This window comes from Pristiophorus japonicus, chromosome 7 (assembly GCF_044704955.1).
Source record: "Pristiophorus japonicus isolate sPriJap1 chromosome 7, sPriJap1.hap1, whole genome shotgun sequence".
Lineage (NCBI taxonomy): Eukaryota > Metazoa > Chordata > Chondrichthyes > Pristiophoridae > Pristiophorus > Pristiophorus japonicus.
In genome coordinates, this window is record NC_091983.1 from 189,952,913 (window position 1) to 189,973,280 (window position 20,368).

The 20,368-nt window shown below is 42.4% G+C and overlaps 1 protein-coding gene across 2 annotated transcripts in view; it reads left to right on the forward strand.

Annotated features, from left to right (window-relative positions):
• The window catches only part of LOC139267377 (uncharacterized), a 290,673-nt gene that overhangs the window by 195,496 nt on the left and 74,809 nt on the right, over window positions 1–20,368 (forward strand). For both annotated transcript variants that reach the window (XM_070885623.1, XM_070885624.1), the window contains 2 exons: window positions 8,086–10,340; window positions 14,521–17,962. In XM_070885623.1, coding sequence (XP_070741724.1) covers window positions 8,086–10,340; window positions 14,521–17,962 — 5,697 coding nt within the window. The remainder of the gene's footprint in view (window positions 1–8,085; window positions 10,341–14,520; window positions 17,963–20,368) is intronic.

A 20,368-nucleotide genomic window follows, 5' to 3' on the forward strand; every position in this document is an offset into this window, starting at 1 on the left:
TTGTCGAGCCCCCTCATTTTCTTATATGTTTCGATAAGATCACCTTTCATTCTTCTGAACTCCAATGAGTATAGTCCCAATCTACTCAACCTATCTTCATAAGTCAACCCTCTCATCTCCAGAATCAACCTAGTGAAACTTCTCTGAACAGCCGCCAACGAAAGTATATCCTTCCTTAAATACGGAGACCAAAACTGTACACAGTACTCTATGTGTGGCCTCACCAATACTCTGTACAGTTGTAGCAGGACTTCTCTGTTTTCATACTCTATCCCCCTTGCAATAAAGGCCATTTGCCTTCCTGATTACTAACTTTGTACCTGCATACTAATTTTTTGTGTTTCATGCACAAGGACCCCCAGGTCCCTCTGTACTGGAGCACTTGGCAATTTTTCTCCATTTAAATTATAATTTGCTTTTCTATTTTTTTCTGCTCAAGTGGATAACCTCACATTTTTCCACATTGCACTCGATCTGCCAAATTTTTTGCCCATTCACTTAGCCTGTCTGTATCCCTTTGCAGATTTTGTGTGTCCTCCTCACAATTTGCTTTCCCACCATCTTTGTATCATCAGCAAACTTGGCCACATTACACTCGGTCCCTTCATCCAAGTCATTAATATAGATTGTAAATAGTTGAGGACCGAGCACCGATCCCTGCGGCACCCTATTAGTTACTGTTTGCCAGCCGGAAAATGACCCATTTATCCCGACTCTCTGTTTTCTGTTAGTTGACCAATCCTCTATTCATGCTATATTACCATTTGCTTTCTTAATTGCTTGCTGTACCTGCATGCTAACTTTCAGTGATTCACATACAAGGACACCCAGGTCACTCTGAACACCAACATTTCCCAATCTCTCACCATTTAGAAAATACTCTGCTTTTCTATTTTTCCTACTAAAGTGGATAACTTCACATTTCTCCACATTATCGTTCATTTGTCATGTTCTTGCCCACTCACTTAGCCTGTCTATATCCCCTTGAAGTCTCTTTGCATCCTCCTCACAACTTACCTTCCCACCTAGCTTTGTATCTTCAGCAAACTTGGATATATTACATTTGGTCCCCTCATCGAAATCATTGATATAGATTGTGAATAGCTGGGGCCCAAGCACCGATTCTTGCGGCACCCCACGATTTACAGCCTGAAAATGACCCGTTTATTCCTATTCTCTGTCCATTAACCAATCCTCAATCCATGCTATTATATTCATCATCATCATAGGCAGTCCCTCGAATCAAGGATGACTTGCTTCCATGTCATAAAGTTCACAGGTGTTTCAATGATGGACTTAAAATTCCAGGTCCGAACTAAATTTTGAAGGGTGGAAGATGCCTGTGCTTGGAATTTTTTAACGTGTGGTGCCGTTGCACACCAGCCATCACACGGGCTTGACACAGCTAGGTCTTGGTCCAGTAGCAAGGATTAACCAAGGCGACTGGAGACCAGCTCTGTTACACGGACCTAGTGCACACACATATCACAGTGTGGGCTGGCCCGTACTGCCCCTGGGCCCTCGTGTCGTCATGAGCCCTAATTTTGTTCAATAAGCTTTTGTGTGGCACCTTATTGAATGCCTTCTGAAAATCCAAATACACCACATGCACCGGTCCCCGTTTATCTATTCTGCTATTTGTCAAACATGATTTCCCTTTCATAAATCCGTGCTGACTCTTCCCAAGACTAGTATTATTTTCTAAGTGCCCTGTTTCCACATCCTTAATAATAGATTCTAGCATTTTTCCTACTACTGATATCAGGCTAACTGGTCTGTAGTTCCCTGATTTCTCTCTCCATCCTTTCTTAAATAGCGGGGTTACATGAGCTACCTTCCAATCTACGGGAACTGTTCTAGAATCTATGGAATTTTGGAAGATAACAACCAATGCATCTACTATCTCAATAGCCACCTCTTTCAAAACCCTAGGATCTAGGCTTCAGATCCAGGGGAATTATTGGCTTTCAGTCCCATTAATTTCTCCAGTACTTTTTAAAAAAAACTAATACTGATTTCTTTCAGTTTCTCATTCTTGCTAGACCCCCGTTACTCCACTATTTCCGGGAGGTTTTTCGTGTCTTCTTCCGATTTCAATCGGATCACTGCAATTACGGGGCAGAAGTGGGTCCCACCCCCAGAATTCACCTCAAAGTACCCCAGAAATGCCAAAAAGTTCAAATAATTTCAGGGCTAGTCATCGTAGGCAGTCCCTTGAAATCGGGGAAGACTCGTTTCCACTCTAAAAGTGAGTTCTTAGATGGCTGAATTACGGGAATTACCATCTCTGCCACAGGTGGGACAGACAGTCGTTGAAGGAAAGGGTGGGTGGGACTGGTTTGTCGCATGCTCCTTCCGCTGTCTGCGCTTGTTTTCTGCATGCTCTCGGCGACGGGACTCGAGGTGCTCAGCGCCCTCCCGGATGCACTTCCTTCACTTAGAGCAGTCTTTGGCCAGGGACTCCCAGGTGTCGATGGAGATGTTGCATTTTATCAAGGAGGCTTTGAGGGTGTCCTTGAAACGTCTCCTCTACCCACCTTGGGCTCGCTTGCTGTGTTGGAGTTCAGAGTAGAGCGCTTGCTTTGGGTGTCTTGTGTCAGGCATGCGAACAATGTGTCCCGCCCAACGGAGCTGGTCAAGTGTGGTCCGTGCTTCAATGCTGGGGATGTTGGCCTGATCAAAAAAGGGATAAGTCCAACTGCGGCAACTACAGAAGAATCTCCCTATTATCAGCCACTGGGAAAGTCGTTGCTAGAATCCTCCTCAACCGTCTTCTCCCTGTGGCTGAGTAGCTTCTCCCGGAGTCACAGTGTGGATTTCATCCACTACGTGGTACAACGGATATGATTTATATGGCGCGACAGCTGCAAGAAAAATGCAGGGAACAGCACCAACCCTTGTATAGGGCCATCTTTGACTTTACAAGGGCCTTTGACACTGTCAACCGTGAGGGACTATGGAGCGTCCTCCTCCATTTCGGCTGCCCCCAAAAGTTTGTCACCATCCTCCGCCTGCTCCATGACGACATGCAAACCATGATACTGGCCAACGGATCCATCACAGACCCAATCCACGTTTGGACCGGGGTCAAGCAGGGCTGCGTCATTGCGCCAACCCTCTTCTCGATCTTCCTTGATGCAATGCTCCATCTCACACTCAACAAGCTCCCCGCTGGAGTGGAACTAAACTACAGAACCAGTGGGAACCTGTTCAACTTTCGTCATCTTCAGGGCTAGTACCTTAGAAAGACTACCTTGCTGAATACTTGATAGTTATCATCGTTTTTACTAAATGTGGAACATGCTTTAAAATATCATGAGCACATAATTCATCCAGGAAGCTGTCCTATTCCCAAACAATTGACTCTTTGTTAAAAGTGGAAGCAAGATTGCACGATAGCATGGTGTGTTTTTGTTTGGCTATGTGTTAAGAGAATCTGTGACTACTGTAAATCTGAATTAAAAACAGAAAATGTGGGTCAGTTAACATCTGAAAATGTTTTGGGTGAGTAGTTCATCAAATTTGATAAAAGGTCTCGCCTACTAATGTTAACTTGTCTTTTTCAGATGCTCACTAATCCACAGAAGGAGGGAGCCTCCATTAGAACTCAGAACGGGTTCTGATGGAGTCCCAGCCATAATGGCAACATACTTTTGTCACCTAGATGATTTGTTGCGCATTTGCAGCATTTTATGTTTTTATTTCTAAGTCTACTTACCCCAATGCTGAGTAGCTCTGTTGATCTTGAGGGCAGAACATAAGAATTGCTCGACAAATATAGACCAAGGTCATAAGAACATAAGAATTAGGAACAGGAGTAGGCCATATAGCCCCTCGAGCCTGCTGCGCCATTCAATAAGATCATGGTTGATCTGATCATGGACTCAGCTCCACTTCCCTGCCTGCTCCCCATAACTCCTTATCATTTAAGAAACTGTCTATTTCTGTCTTAAATTTATTCAGTGTCCCAGCTTTCACAGCTCTCTGAGGCAGTGAATTCCACAGATTTACAACCCTCAGAAGAAATTTCTCCTCATCTTTGTTTTAAATGGGTAGCCCTTATTCTAAGATCGTGCCCTCTAGTTCTAGTCTCCCCCATCAGTGCAAACATCCTCTCTGCAACCACCTTGTCAAGTCCCCTCATAATCTTATCCATTTCGATAAGATCACCTCTCATTTTTCTGAATTCCAATGAGTAGAGGCCCAACCTACTCAACCTTTCCTCATAAGTCAATCCCCTCATCCCCGGAATCAACCTAGTAAACCTTCTCTAAACTGCCTCCAAAGCAAGTGTATCCTTTCGTAAATATGGAAACCAAAACTGCACGCAGTATTCCAGGTGTGGCCTCACCAATACCTTATATAGCTGTAGTAAGACTTTCCTGCTTTTATACTCCATCCCCTTTGCAATAAAGGCCAAAATACCATTGGCCTTCCTGATCACTTGCTGTACCTGCATACTATCTTTTTGTGTTTCATGCACAAGTACCACCAGGTCCCGCTGTACTGCGGCACTTTGCAATCTTTCTCCATTTAAATAATAACTTGCTCTTTGATTTTTTCTGCCAAAGTGCATAACCTCAAACTTTCCAACATTATACTCCATCTGCCAAATTTTTGCCCACTCACTTAGCCTGTCTATGTCCTTTTGCAGATTTTTTGTGTCTTCCTCACACATTGCTTTTCCTCCCATCTGTGTATCGTCAGCAAACTTGGCTACATTACACTCAGTCCCTTCTTCCAAGTCGATAATATAGATTGTAAATAGTTGGGGTCCCAGCACTGATCCCTGTGGCACCTGACTAGTTACCATCTAGTTCACCTTCTACCATCCTGGTAGTCACATGATACAATGACAATGAAGTCATTAACCAATCATAGCAATCAATCTCTATCAATTAGTCTACAACAGACTCAGACATGACAAGAACACCCCAGTCATGGAGAGTTTTGGGCAGAATGTGTCCAAAGTCACCTGTTCCCCCCAAGCATGCTACACTTACCATAAGTATTGTCTCAAATTACTCGTTGTAACCCAAAATGTTATTTTCTGAAAGAAATCTCATTTATATTTGAACTAAACAACACTAACTGCTTCCATCATCTCCCTAAGGGGCCTGTTCCATAGATTGACAACTCGCTCACTGAAATATTGTTACGACAGATTATTTTTAAATTTACCCCTCTTCAAGCGCAGTGTGTGTCCTCTGGTTCGACTGTTCAGGACAAGGTGGAATCACTTGTCATGATGTATATTATCTATACGCTTTAGAATGCTTAAAACAACATTCTGTCAGCATTCTTTCCAGTGAGAACATGCCCAATTTACATGATCATTCCTCGTAATCCAACCCCTCCACCACCTCAATCATTCTGATTGCTGTCTTCTGTGTCCTTTCAATAGCTGCAATATCCTTTCCATATAATGGTGACCAGAACTGTACACAGTATTCTAAGTGCATTCGATAAGATGCCACATAAAAGGTTACTGCACTGATAAAACGTCACGGGATTGGGGTTAATATATTAGCATGGATAGAGGATTGGCTAACTAACAGAAAACACAGAGTCGGGATGAACGGGTCATTTTCCGGTTGGCAAATAGTAACTAGTGGGGTGCCGCAGGGATTGGCGCTGGGGCCTCAACTATTTACAATCTGTATTAATGACTTGAATGAAGGGACCGAGTGTAATGTAGCCAAGTTTGCATCTGATACAAAGATGGATGGGAAAGCAAATTGTGAGGTGGACACAAAAGATCTGCAAAGCGATATAGACAGGCTAAATGAGTGGGCATAAATTTGGCAGGTGGGAGTATAATGTGGGAAAATGTGAGGTTATCCACTTTGGCAGAAAAAAAAAAGCAAATTATAATTTAAATGGAGAAAAATTGCAAAGTGCTGCAGTACAGAGAGACCTGGGGGTCCTTGTGCATGAAACACAAAAAGTTATATGCAGGTACAGCAAGCAATCAGGAAGGCAAATGGAATGTTGGACTTTATTGCAAGGGGGATAGAGTATAAAAGCAGAGAAGTCCTGCTACAACTGTGCAGGGTATTGGTGAGACCACACTTGGAGTACTGTGTGCAGTTTTGTCTCCGTATTTAAGGAAGGATACACTTGTATTGGAGGCTGTTCAGAGAAGTTTCACTAGGTTGATTCCGGAGATGAGAGGGTTGACTTATGAAGATAGGTTGAGTAGGTTGGGATTATACTCATTGGAGTTCAGAAGAATGAGAGATGATCTTATTGAAATATATAAGATAATGAGCGGGCTCGACAAGGTGGATGCAGAGAGGATATTTCCACTCATAGGGGAAACTAAAACTAGGAGGCATAGTCTCAGAATAAGGGGCCGTCCATTTAAAACTGAGATGAGAAGGAATTTCTTCTCGCAGAGTGTTGTAAATCTGTGGAATTCTCTGCCCCAGAGAGCTGTGCAGGCTGGGCCATTGAATATATTTAAGGTGGTGTGGTGTATGTAGCACACAAATCACTGACTCCACACGGTCTGGTGTAAGTCTAACTGCTGTGACGTTCGTCCTTTATTGTTCAGCTCCAGAGTGCCTCCCAGGTGTAGTGGTCATCCTTATATAGCCCTTGTTACAGGTACTACCAGGGTTTCCCACCGCAGCGCCCTCTGTGGTGTGGCATAGTACTTACAATACATTTAAGGTACTGGGACGATACACACATCATTACATAACAGGCGGAGATACAGATTTTTGAGCGATAAGGGAATAAAGGGTTATGGAGAGTGGGCGGGGAAGTGGAGCTGAGTCCATGATCAGATCAGCCATGATCTTATTAAAAAAGCAGAGCAGGCTCAAGGGGTCAAATGGTCTACTCCTGCTTCTATTTCTTATGTTCTTATGTACCAATGACTTATAAAGTGGCAGGATTACCTCACTCTTTCGAGTTAATATTGACCTTTTAATACATCCCAATATCGGGTTTGATTTATTCACTGCCATAGGGCAATGTTGCGATAGTTTCAATTTATTGTCCGTCAGGACCTCTGAATCTCTTTCATTTTCCATGCACATTATTTTCTTTCTATTTTAGTAATAGTCCCTTGCTGGATTTTTGTCCCCACGTGAAGCACTTTGCATTGCCCCACATTGAATTTGTCTGCCCAATGCCCAAGTGCATTCAAATCGAACTGTAGCTTATCCTAAAACAAAAGCACATATTGCGAATTCTGGAAATCGGAAATAAAAACTGAAAACTGACCAAAGGTCTTCCACCTGAGACGTTAACTCGGTTTTTTTCTCCACACGTGCTGCCTGCCCTGCTTGAATATTTCCAGCATTGAGTGTAACTTATCCTGTTTACGTTTTGGAGTCTACCACCTTCATTAGTGAATAATGAACAATCCCAACGTCCAGACGGGTTTTCTGCTTTTATCTGGTCTCTTTTCTGTCAAAGCTAGTCTTACATTGTTTCTTTTCTGTGAGAATCTCTCAGTTCGCTTTTTGTTTCCCGCCCCCCTGCAATGGCTGCTATCATGTTGCCTGGCTGAGCCCCTGACGTCACATCTCTTCACCTGCCGGCCCCCTAGGCCGAGTGCGCGCCGCCGGAGCTCACCTGGGAGTCGCGCGCCGCCGGAGCTCACCTGGGAGCCGCGCGCCGCCGGAGCTCACCTGGGAGCCGCGTGCTGCAGCCCATCCTCCCAGATATCGCGGCGGCGGCGGCGGCGGCGGCATTGCCTGCTTCCCAACTCGCCGGAGGGCAGCAAACATTCAGTGCGCCGTTGGAAAGGAAATAATTAAACTTTTTTTGAGCTTTGTGTCAGTCGTATCAAGCGATTAGGTAGGTATTGGGAGAGTTTCCGCTCGGAAGGCGCTCATTCAGTAAAATAATACAGCCCGATTAAAAACCCGCCGCTTGCCACAAATTGACAATTTCCTGTGGCTACTCATTGACTGTTTTGATTTCGTGGGCCAAACATTTTGGGGGAGAAATATATATGTCGTGGTTCTGACCTAGATTTTATTTGAAGAACGTTTAAAGTTTTGTAATGTACATAAAACATGTTCTATGGGTTGCGTGTTCACTAAAACCGTCTTTATTTTTTTCTTTTAGTTTCAAAATATTCGTTTTCCAGGCTCCGGAAAGGCAGAAGAGGGCAAAAAAAACCAAGTGCTGGATTACCTAGGAGGTATTTTTAGTTCTACTAGAAAAAAGAGTTCGAAAAATGAATCCGCAGCATCTTTGAACCAAAACAGTTCTGTGGAGGAATCTCCTCCAGCGACAACGGACTTCAGCCCCTCGGGGGAGAGTACAAGTGTAGGGCAAACTCAAAATTCAAGAATATCCTCATTTTCGCAAGACCACAAGAGCGAAGGAGTGACAGAGGCTCAGTCAACTGACCAAGATCTGGCAGAGATATCACCGGGCTCCCCCGAGGAAAGGGCTGTGTTACCAGCCGTAGGTAATCCAGCTGAGCCGTCTGAGTGTTCACCTAAAAACACAGGATCTGTAAGTAAGAATGTCATAGTAGTCGATATCAACCTGCAGAGCATCCACAGGAAAACTGAAACAAAGACTGCGGCTGAGTGTGTTGCAGAGCAATTCTCTCCAAACACTGTTGGTAGTAATCCACCAAATGAATTTGTAACTGCTTCAATCGGCAAGGTGTCACACCTGTTTGGAAGCACGTTGGTAAATAAGGAGGATACTTCATTACCTTCAGCCTCTGCAGCTGGATGTTTGGTCTCAGATGACAGAACTGTAAAGGGATGTGAAATTGGTGAACTTGAAATCTCCTCTATCAATAAAAGCACATCTCGGGACACTAGACAACGGAAAGACAATGCATTTGTTAACAGTGACAGGTTAACTGAAGGCCAGTATGATTGTGAATCTAACGCTGACTGTGTCGATATTCCAGCTGTAAAGGAATGTGTTTTACCCATTTCTGAGACTCTAATGATTGAGCAGCTAGCTAAAGTTACTGAAATTGACATACTTCCTCCTAAAATCAAAGAAAATTCAAATGTAAGGTTGTCGGAGGCATCTGGTTCATTGCCCGTTAACAATATTGGTGTGGAACTAAAAGCTTTGGAAAAGCCTGTGGAAAATGAGGAAACTGTCCAGTTGAACCATTCAGCTTTTCAAGGATTTATAAAGGAAATTGAAAATCTTAATATTCCTGAAAAAATATCATTTGCACCTGTCTTGGCAAAGCAACAGAATTCATCCAAGAAATATACATTTGCAGCAGATACTAAAAAAAACCAGGCTGAGGAGGCAGGAACCTCTTGTGTGCCTTTCATTGGTGAAGACACACCAAGCTTACTCACAGTTGAACAGTTCACCACAGGTAATCTTTCAGGAGAAAATCAGAATGGTGTAGTGGTACCGGAATCACACATAGATGAATCAGTTACTAACTCTCTTATTGATGTAGCAAATTCTAAAACCATGGCAGAAAAATCAATTGATTTGTTTGCAGGTTTAAAAACGGATTTGAGTTCAGCAACACTAGAGTCCATTGAAATGAATAAAAAGTCTCCGACAGAAGTCAAACGAGGTGGAAGAAAGGGAAGAAAGAGACGATCCCTGAAATCTGATCCGCAGTCTGATCAAAACACTGGGAATGCAGATACTAACCCAACTGAAGAAGCATTGAAAGAAATAGCTTCCAATAAGAAAGAGGTGAAGCCCATTCAACAGTCGTCTGAAGTCCCAGTTAAAACTTCTTTCACACCAAAGCAAGGTACTCTTCCTTTGATCCGCCGGAAAACATCTCCAAAACCTCTTCCGTTCAGTGCACAAGATGTATCCAAGCCATTTACATCAAGAAAAAAGACCTCACAACATACGCCTCTAAGTCCAACTTCAGATAACAATGTTGAGTCACCAGTAAAAAGTTCCTTGGAAAAGACATCAAACGCAGAGACCCGGTTCAACAATTCTGAAACTTTGACATCGACAGATAGAAGTATCTCACTTTCTGATCAAAAAGTGGAAAAAAGTATTTTTTCAGAAAACACTGATACTAATTTCGTTGTTGCAGGTAGTGGAGCTATTGAGGGTTCTGCAAGTAATGAGGATTTAATTGTTTCTTTACAAATTGCAACTACCGATGAACAAGGTGAAAAAATGATTGCTGCAGATTCTGCAGATCAGAAAAGTGCTATTGCTTCAGGTAGCCACATATATAATCAGCAAAACATGGGAAGCTTTGTTGTAAAATACAGTTTGACTGAACAAGAATCTGAGGCTGAGCCTGGAAGACTGAAAACTCTGGAAATTAATGATTCAAAGGGGAAAAGTAGCAAAGATAATGTAATTACCTCGGAACTACATTCCACGGTGACTACAAGAATAAGACTGTGAGTGCATCCTTTTTTCTTTAACTCTGTATTGCCAACATACCAAAATCATCCTATTAGCCTCCTAAAATGTCCCCATCCCAGCCCTGAACCCATCCTTCTCCTTCCCTGCTGCACAATTGGAATGAATTCAGTGGTGTGTAACCTTGATGTCCCATTTGACCTATGAGCTGCATTTCCAACCTTATATCTATCTACCTAACGCACTGCTGTTATCCATGTTTTTATCACCGCCATGCTCCACTATAGTGCAAGCCTTTCCAAATTCCCAAGCTCAACTTAGCTCAAGCTCCAGTGCCTACTTCCTATCCTACACTGTTCAGCTTAGCTATCATCTCCGTCCTTGACAGCCTCTAATGGATACCCATTCTCATTTGCAAATCCCTGCATGGCCTTGACAGTCTCTACTTTGCAACCTCATTTGGCCTTGCGCATCAGCTCATGCCCTTCGCCTTTCCAATCTAACCCCCTTTGCATTTCCACACCACCGCATTCTGCTCTAACATTGATAGTGGAACATTCAACCACCTTCCACCTACACTTGGCAGTTCTCTCTCTAAACCTTGCTGCCAGTCTTCCTTCTTTCAAAAACCTCTTCAGAATCTATCTTTGACCAAGCCTCCATTTAGTCGTCTTCTAACACTCACTTCCATTGTTTTTCTCCTTTATTAAATGACATCAGATGATTATCATATTAAAAGCACCCCAAATAAATGCATTTTTCTCACATTGAATGTTTGGGGCTCAAGAGCCAAGTTTCGGTTTACATGTTGTTTTAATGTATGTATAGAATTGTATGCAGTAAAGTGAAGCATATTACTGTGTTGTATAAAGCTAGCTATAGGATATGTAGTTTTTGGGGAATTGAGTTTTAGAAACCAATGTGCTGTATCCAAATAATGACAGTTTTGTATATTCCACACTTATTACTAGTAGTTATCCCATCATGTCACTTATACTATGGAAAGCACAATGTATTACTGTTGCTAAGATGTGTTTGAACTTACTGTCCCTTTAAGGTCATAGTGTATCTTTGTTGTAAACATTCACTGGTTAATTATTATTGGTTGGTGTAGGTGACCGAAGTTTGCAGGTTGCTAGATGTATGTAAATGCCTTACTCCAGATCAAATTTTAAACCAAACTCAATGGACCTGTAATTAATTAAAGCAGAAAATGACTGCCCTTTTTACATATACTTTTGACATTTTGAAATATAAGAAATCTCAAAAGAAAAAGACCAGTGAATTTTCTGTGGTGCTCCGCATGGCAAGTCAGGGGGTGTGCTTTATTTTGTAAGGATAGGGTAACAACAGCTTGCATTCATGCATAGGAGAAAAAGAAAATACAGTATTCTACTAAAGCAAAATACTGCAGATACTGGAAATCAGATGTTTGGTGGAGTATTCTGCTGAAGTGGCTTCTTGAAATTCAGGTCAGAACTCGAGCTTTGTTTCTGGGAAGGTTAGTTAAGAAACTTCAGACATTCTGGCTCTAGTATTAGGTGTTGTACAGAAATTTGCATTGGACAGTGTGTGATTGGCAGGTTAATCTATCGTGTTTATATCGTGATAGAATATGAAAAAAATATTTGTAAATAAATAACTTTGTAAATACAATAATTTTGGATGACTCAAATCAACTTAATATAAACTAAAATTTACTATGTGAAGTAGCAGAATTAGGACTAGTAGATTTAGTACAAAATAATTTTTGACTTTAGAGATACATCAGGATTGTATCCATAAATACAGAAATGGTTGAATCTCTTGGAACTCACAATTGCAATGTAGTTCGATAAATATCAGCCTTGGTTCGGTGGGTAACACTCTTGCCTTTTAAGTTGGTAGGTCATGGGCTCAAGTCCCACTCCAGAGATTAGAGCATATAATCTAGGCTGAAGCTTCAGTTCAGTACTCTAAAATATCCTATGGCACTACTTGAAGGCAATGGGAGTTCTCCTGTTATCCCACAAACACCACCAAAACAGATCAACTGGCCATTTATCTCATTTGCTGTCTGAGACCTTGTGTGTAAATTGGTTGCTGCTTGGCCTACAAAACAACAGTGACTAAACTTTAAAAAAAAACACATTGATTGTGACGTGCCTTGGGATATCCTGAGGACATGAAAGGCGTTTTGTGAATACAAGTTTGTTCATTCTTTAAAGTGGACGAGGAAATAGTTGGAACAGTTGAGCTTTACAGTCTATAAAGAAGTGATTAAGAGGAAGCTCACTGACATATAAAATATTAAATGGTATAGATAAGGTACATTCAATTATTTCTACAAAGTAACCTGGTAAAGTCGGATTAGATGACATAACTGATATGTAGGGCAAAGGGAGTGGGAGACAGGCTGGGCCAGAAGGATTGCACAAGAGGTAAGAGAAACTGGGCCCAAGGGACAGGAAAGGAGTGGGGTGAATTGGCAGATGAACTGTTATAGTATCTGTTTCTGAGGCTGACTGTTATGACTAAAGACAACGTTGCTGAGGAACTGTCATTGCAGGTTTATGGTTTTGGATTGGTAATCTGATTGGTCCGTGCTTGTGGCGGTACATTGTAATCATACAATGATGCATTCATACCGACTCAGATAGATAACCAGGAAGAACTCCAGGCACTTAACCCCAATCCACCCGACCTTCTCCCTTCCTCTGTGCCTTGTACACTGCTCGCATTACCCGCTGTCAGTTAGTTCAGTATGATTGTCATTCTCTTCAGCCTTGGCCGCCTTTCCCTGCCCAAAAACAGAGAGAAAACCCTATATTCAAAGAGTGATGATGAATATCAAATATGACGCAAAGATGTTGTGATTGTTCAAAATAGTTACGTGCTGCTGAAATCCAGTCAGCTAGACCTTGCAAAGGCATTTTGCCTCCGCCACAAACTGCATATTCTTGTCACTGATTCCATTCCCCTCTTCAGCCACTACCTCAGGCCGACTCATAATTTTCACAACCTCTGTGTCCTATTTGAACTCGAGCTGAGCTTCTGAACCTATGTCCTCTGTAACTTCATCAGTGTGATGAAGGGTCATCGACCCAAAACATTAACTCTGCTTTCTCTCCACAGATGTTGCTTGACCTGCTGAGATTTTCAGCATTTTCTGTTTTTATTCCAGATTTCAGCACCCGCAGTATTTTGCTTTTGTCCTCTAACATCGCTTGCCCCCCACTCCAGCCTCAGCCCATCTGTTGTGGAAACCTCATCTATGCCTTTGTCATCTCAAGACGTGACTTCCAATGTTCCCCTGGCCAGCATTATAATCTCCACCCTCTGTATATTTCAGCTCATCGAAAACTCTGCTATCCTTATCCTACCCTGCATCAAGTTTCACTTGCCCATCACGCTTGTAATTGGCTCCCGGTTCTCCAACTTAAAATTCTGATTCTTGTGTTTAAATCTCTTCACAGCCTCATCCTTCCCTATCTCTATAATCTCCTCTAGTACTACAACCACCCCCTCCAAACTTTTTATTTCTTTGACAACGGCCACTTGTGCATCCCCTCCCTTCACCTCATTGGTGGCTGTGCCTTCAGTTGCCTCAGCCCCATGCTCCAGAAATCCCTTTCTAAATTCTTGCACCTTCCTCACCTCCTCTTCAAATTCTCCTTAAAGCCCACCAAGGAAAGCTACAGTAAGAAGAAAATAAATGTCACTTTTTAAAATAATATTTTCCAGCCTGTATCCTGGAGCTTGGAGAGGTCCAGGACAATTCCCTCCCCTACAAAAGCAAATTACTGCAGATGCTGGAAATCCGATATTAAAAACAGAAAATGCTGGAAATACTCAGCAGATCAGGCAGCATCTGGGGAGAGAGAGAAACAGAGTTAACGTTTCAGTTCGATGATCTTTGGTCAGAATTCTCTCTCCAGTTGTCATGGAGGCACTCCAGGATGCTCCCCATGATTGGCATCACTGGGGCAGCCGATCAGTGAGGGAGATCCTGCTTTAAAAAAAAATTAAATGAAACTATGGTGTGACTATTCATTTCTTTTAGAAAAGGCAGGAGATAAAGTATGCCCTCTTGGGTTACCTTCCTCTTTAAGTACATGGAAAATGCTTCATTGGCTGATGGTCTCTCCCACAAATCTGCGCAGGTTTATTGCTGGAATGTTGAGCAAACTTGTTCACTTTTGCTTATGCTATTTACATTTTCTTTGTTTGCTTTGACAGTCCATCAGTTGAAAAGGAAGATGAATCTGGTGCAAAGCAACAAGGAATCTGCAGTGAAACCAGAACCGAGGAGGAAGAGACCATTAGAATCACTCTACCTAAAAAGAAGAAATCTACAAGTCACCACCAAGTTGACTTCTTTGCCACCAAGGACCTGCCTTTAGCCCCTAACGCAAATAAAAAATACGTTGGTAGCCTAAAGATTCAAATACACAACAAATCTGCCAAACGAGCAGATGCAACTACAACCAAAATTGGCAGGAAGCAGCCAAATACTTCCAAGAATGTTGAAGCATCTGGTGTAAATGTAGAAGTGAGACATAAAGCAGATAACATTTCAAGAGTGATCTGTGTGAAAGCTGGTGATGCAGAGAACATTTCTGCAGAAGAACCCAAAAACAAAGAAATGAACACCACAAGTGCCCATGTTGGAAAGGCATCTTTAAAAGCATTACCTGATGTGCAAACTGGTAGACCAGAAGAAAATTCCCCACTTGGAATGGTTTCTTCAGTAGAGTGTGCACACACTGATGTGAAAGGTAAATCATCTTCTGTGGATATGCATACTTCTGAAATAAGTTTATCTGAAATTGAGAAAGTTGCCCCCATGGTGAGTGATAAAGAACACAAGGCATGCCTAGATGCAGCCACAAATGATATTGTCCTGTCTGTACCATCGGCTGGAGCAGAATTGCACAGTAGAGAAATGGAAGAAAAGGCCATGTTGCCTCTAACTGTACTGATTTATGAAACTGCAGTGAATGAAATTGAGAAAGATGCCCCCACAAAGAGTGTTAATGAGCAAAGTGAAGCAAAAGGTGAGCTTGCCCAGCCTGTGCAGCAAAATGCATCCAAGGTGGAAAATGGAGACACTGAAGTTAAGGACACAATATCAACTCAGAAAGTACAAGCATCCACACCGGTAGTGCCTGATGTTAAAGACATGAATACAAACCATGTTGTTAACCAAAAGGGTAGGCCAAGTGCTGCAATAGTTGAAGCTGCAATGCTTGCACAGCAAAGTCCACCGAAATCTCAATCTAGAGAGGTAGAGATAAAAGATGTAGCTTCGCCTCAGAGCACACAAATATCTGAAACTGTGCCTGACATTGAGGAAGAAGTACCTGTAAAGAATGATAGAACATCTGGCTCAGGTGCAGCAAAAGGTGAACTTGCTCAGCAAAGTCCACCAATGTTGCACATTGGTGATTCCAAAACAAAGACATCTCCTCAACCTGTACAAATGTTTAAAAGCACTGTATCTGAAATGAAAAAAGACAAGAGTGCAAACTATGTTAGTGAGCAGCAGGAATGCTTGGGTACAGCAACAGTTGAAGGTGCCTTACCTGTGCAACTAAGTTCATCACAGACACAGCCAAGAGAAACTGAGATAAAGGACGCTTCACCCCCGAGTGTAGAAGTGTCTGAAACAGAGAAAGAAGCACTTGCAAAAAGTTGTAATGAGCAAAAGTCAGGCACAGATACATTAAGTGATGTTATCCTACCTTTGCAAAAGGGCACAATAAACTCCAAATTTAAGGAAAAAGAAATAAATGACGTATCATCTTTGTGTGTGCAAGCACCTAAAATCACAGTGCCTGAAATGAAGACTGACACCCCTACAAATATTGTTAGTGACACTGAATCGGGGTCAAATGAAGCAACAGCCCTGCCTTTACCGGAGAAGTTGCCTATGCTGCAAAATAATGGCTCTAAAATAAAAGAGACAACATCCCTTCAAGGTGTACAAACATTTACAACTATGGGGGCTGAAACTAATAAAGAAGTGTCTACAAAGAGCTCTAACGAACAACAGTCTAAAATATTAACCAGTGATGATCTCGTCCTACCTGCACAAAAAGGGCCAGTCGTCTTGCCATATAGAGAAACTGAAGTAAATGACGTATCTGTTTCTTTACAGACATCATCTACGGTGTCTGAAATTAGAAGAGAGGCCCTTGAAAATGGCACTCGTGAAACAGAGTCTTACTCCAGGGCAACACAAGGAGGGCGTGCTCTGCCTGTGGAGCAAAACATGTCTATGTTGGAAAATAAAGACTTTGAAATAAGGGAGGCAATCTTGTCCCAGAGCGTACAAGCATCTAGAGCCATTGGTTGTGAAATGAATGAAGATACTTCTTCAACTGTTGCTTTTGAGCAAAACGCTGATTCAGAGACTGTGACAAGCAAGTTTGGCCTACCTCTCTTATCAAGCACACCCAAAGTGCAACATAAAGAGATGGAACTGAAGAATGCAGTGTTAGCTTCCAGTGTAGAGGCACCTACCGGAAACTTATTCAGAACAGAAGATGCCCAGACAGTAAGTTCTACTGAGCAAAAGACGGAGCTAGCAGCAGTAACAAATGAATTTTCTCTGTCTGTACAAAATATTCTGGAATCTCAACCAAGGGAAGCTACATTAAAGGAGGCGTTTGTGGTTGACAATACGCAGACAGCTAAAGCAATTGTTGGCCCAATTGTAGACCTGGAATCATCAGCAAATAGTTATGCATCATCTATAGAACAAACCGCCTCAAAATTCCAGGAGGGAAATGAAATGAACGTTTCATTCAATGAAGGCAGTAGCTTGGACAGCTCTTCTGATATGGATAGCTTTGCAGAAACAATTCGTAGATGTGGCAATCCCATTCAGCTGCCGCAAAAGAGGCAGCGAGCTCCTAAAGTGCCTTTTGTGCCAGCGTTTGCCATGCCATCGATTCAGGAAGACCATATATCACCAAAAAAGGAGAAAACATTTGATCCAAGTTTGTTCAAAGTTGGTTTGACGAGAAAAAATAACCATAAAAGTGGAGCACCTTCCTCTCTCCTCAAAATGCAACAAATTGAAACTAGATCTAAAGTAGTTAAACGTGTGTCTGCAGAACAGAGCTTGCTTTTTAAATCTCTGATCAATAAGAAAAGCTTGAAGTTGAATTTTAAAAACCAGGGTGATGCGGAGAATGATCTTGTTTCTGAATGGGACCGTAAAAGATCACGTTTGGAGGTTGGTCAGACACTTACACAAACGTCCAAACCATCAATTGAACCTGTGATGGAACCTGCTGATCTCTCACCATCATTACTGAGAAATGATGTTGCTAAAGGATTTGAATTTGATTCGTCAAATCGAACCTTTCCAGAGACCCGGTTGCCAAGCTATATGGAAAAGTATTTGAAATCTGAAATCCCTGAGATGGAAAAGAAATCTGGCAACTCTGAGTCGGAAAAGCAATCGGAAAATGGATTAACTATCCCTGACTTGATACCAAATCTCATGGAAATTAATACAAATTTTGGGGATATTACAAACGCTAGTGCATTTGACAGTATGCCGACATTCCAGGAATCAAGCTCTGTAGATGGCAATCAAAATCCCCCAAGGTTATTTAATACTGACCTGGTCACTGCCAATTCCGTATTGCCTAATCTGCCAGCAGTTGGGGTAAGTTCATTTTGGTTATGTACAGTACTAATATTTAGCACTACAAATTAAAAGTCATTTACTATTAAGGTCTAGCTTCAGTATTATGATCTACTAAAAATGTTAAACTAATTGTTGTCATGTTTTCTAGTGTTAATTTTGCAGTGCAAATTATAAAATAGCTTTTATCACTTGACAACTATGGTGCTAGACTATTTTTCAAAATGCATTAACTATTACAAAATAGAATGGGAGGGAAAATTACAAAAGTAATATCTCAAGTTCCTTATCCTTAACACACAATTCATTTGGGTCGTGTATGTACGACATTATAAGATGGAAAGGGAATGGTGGACGGGGCAGATGAAGTGCTGTGAGCGGCCAACTTACTAATTTAGCACTTCAGTAAAATGGCTTATATTTGAAGTTAAACTTTGTCTTTTTACTGTCTGCCTGTTACTGAAATGTAGATATTTCCCACTCCTTTGGAGTATATTGGGGATGTGGGATATTGAAGATCACTTTCAGATCTGCCCTACTTATTAGAAGAAGTGAAATCTGTGGAGGAGACTGGCATCACATGTTGAAATTAGGCAAAGGCTCAGTCGACTGTCGGTCTGCCCATTGAGTGGCCCTCGTAGCATTATGAATTTGGCCTTTGATATCCTTATTGATTATGGATACTGCTTTGAAGATGTGAATATTTAGTACCGTCAAATTCTGCTAGTAGCTTGCTCGTTGAAAAAGTCAGTGAGCGTTCCCTGCTCCTCATCACTTTCCAGTGACTCCTACTGGAAAGTGGGTATGAGCACACACACGCACGCGCGCAACACCAGGATTGGGGTTTAGCTGCAATGTTTATGGTAAAATAACCTGCCCCAATGACAATTTTGGCAAGGTATCCGGGATGGAATGGCCAGCAGCTGTGTAACCTTGCCCTCCACGAAGGTAGGGGGGGGGGGGGGGGAAAGTGGAGAAAACAAGGTAGAGAAAGAAATCAGTATGGTCAGGTCTTGAACAGCTGTAGGAAAAAATTGTAAGAAATTATTGTATTAGTATAATATTTTATATAGGAAAATCCTCCCCTGCCTTTCCAATCAAGCTTTGAGTTTGTTTAGAATATGGACATGGGAGGAACTTTCAGCACAGGTAATTGATTGGAACAGGAAATGTTTTCTACTCCCCATTCCAGGAGAAAAAAAGAATAGGAACTTTGCAATATTTCTTTTTCAACCAAGAATGTGGAGATTGCCTTGTACTAGCCTTGGTTTAAAGTGTTGTTACACTGATAAATGTGGTCAGATGATAATCCAATAGAAGTTCTTTCAGTGTTCTTATCCTATTTTTATTCCCTGGAAATAGCAAAGCTAACTTCTGAAATATCTGATAAGATCACTTTAACTGATGTGCACTGTCTTCAAGAAAAAAAACCCACCTTTGTGGCTGATGTTCAAAATGTTAACCTGTAGGAGAGCAAGAGGGAGGGTAAAATGGGCATAGAGTCACCATAGGCAGTCCCTCGGAGTCAAGGAAGACTTGCTTTCACACTCAAAGTGAGTTCTCAGGTGGCTGTACAGTCCAATGCAGGAATTGCAGTCTCTATCACAGGTGGGACAGAGAGTGCTTGAAGGAAAGGGTAGGTGGGGAGCCTGGGTGACGCACGCTTCTTCCGCTGTCTGCGCTTGGTTTCTGCTTGCTCTCGGCGATGAGACTCGAGATGCTCAGCGCCCTCCAGGATACTCTTCCTTCACTTTGGGCAGTCTTGGGCCAGGGATTCCCAAGTGTCAGTGGGGATGTTGCACTTTATCAAGGAGGCTATGAGGATGTCCTTGAAACGTTTCCTCTGCCAACCTGGTGCTCACTTGCCGTGTAGGAGTTCCGAGTAGAGCGCTTGCTTTGGGAGTCTCGTGTTGGGCATGCAGACGATGTGGCCTGCCTAACGGAGCTGATCAAGCATGGTCAATGCTTCGATGCTGGGGATATTGGCTTGAGCGAGAACACTGAATTTGGTGCGTCCTGCCAGTGGATTTGCAGGATCTTGCGGAGGCTGTGCTGGTGGTACTTCAGTGTTTTGAGGTGTTTGCTGTATATAGTCCACGTCTCTGAGCCATATAGGAGAGTGGGTATCACTACTGCCCTGTAGACCATAAGCTTGATCAGATTTGAGGTCCTAGTCTTCAAACACTCTCTTCCTCAGGTGACCGAAGGCTGCACTGGCACACTGAAGGCGGTGTTGGACCTCGTCATCGATGTCTGTCCTTGTTGTCAGTAGGCTCCCGAGGTATGGAAAATGGTCCACGTTGTCCAAGGCCTCATGATGGATTTTGATAACTGGGGGGCAGTGCTGTGTGGCGGGGTCAGGTTGGTAGAGGACCTTTGTCTTACAGATGCTTAGTGTACGGCCCATGCTCTCGTACGCCTCGGTGA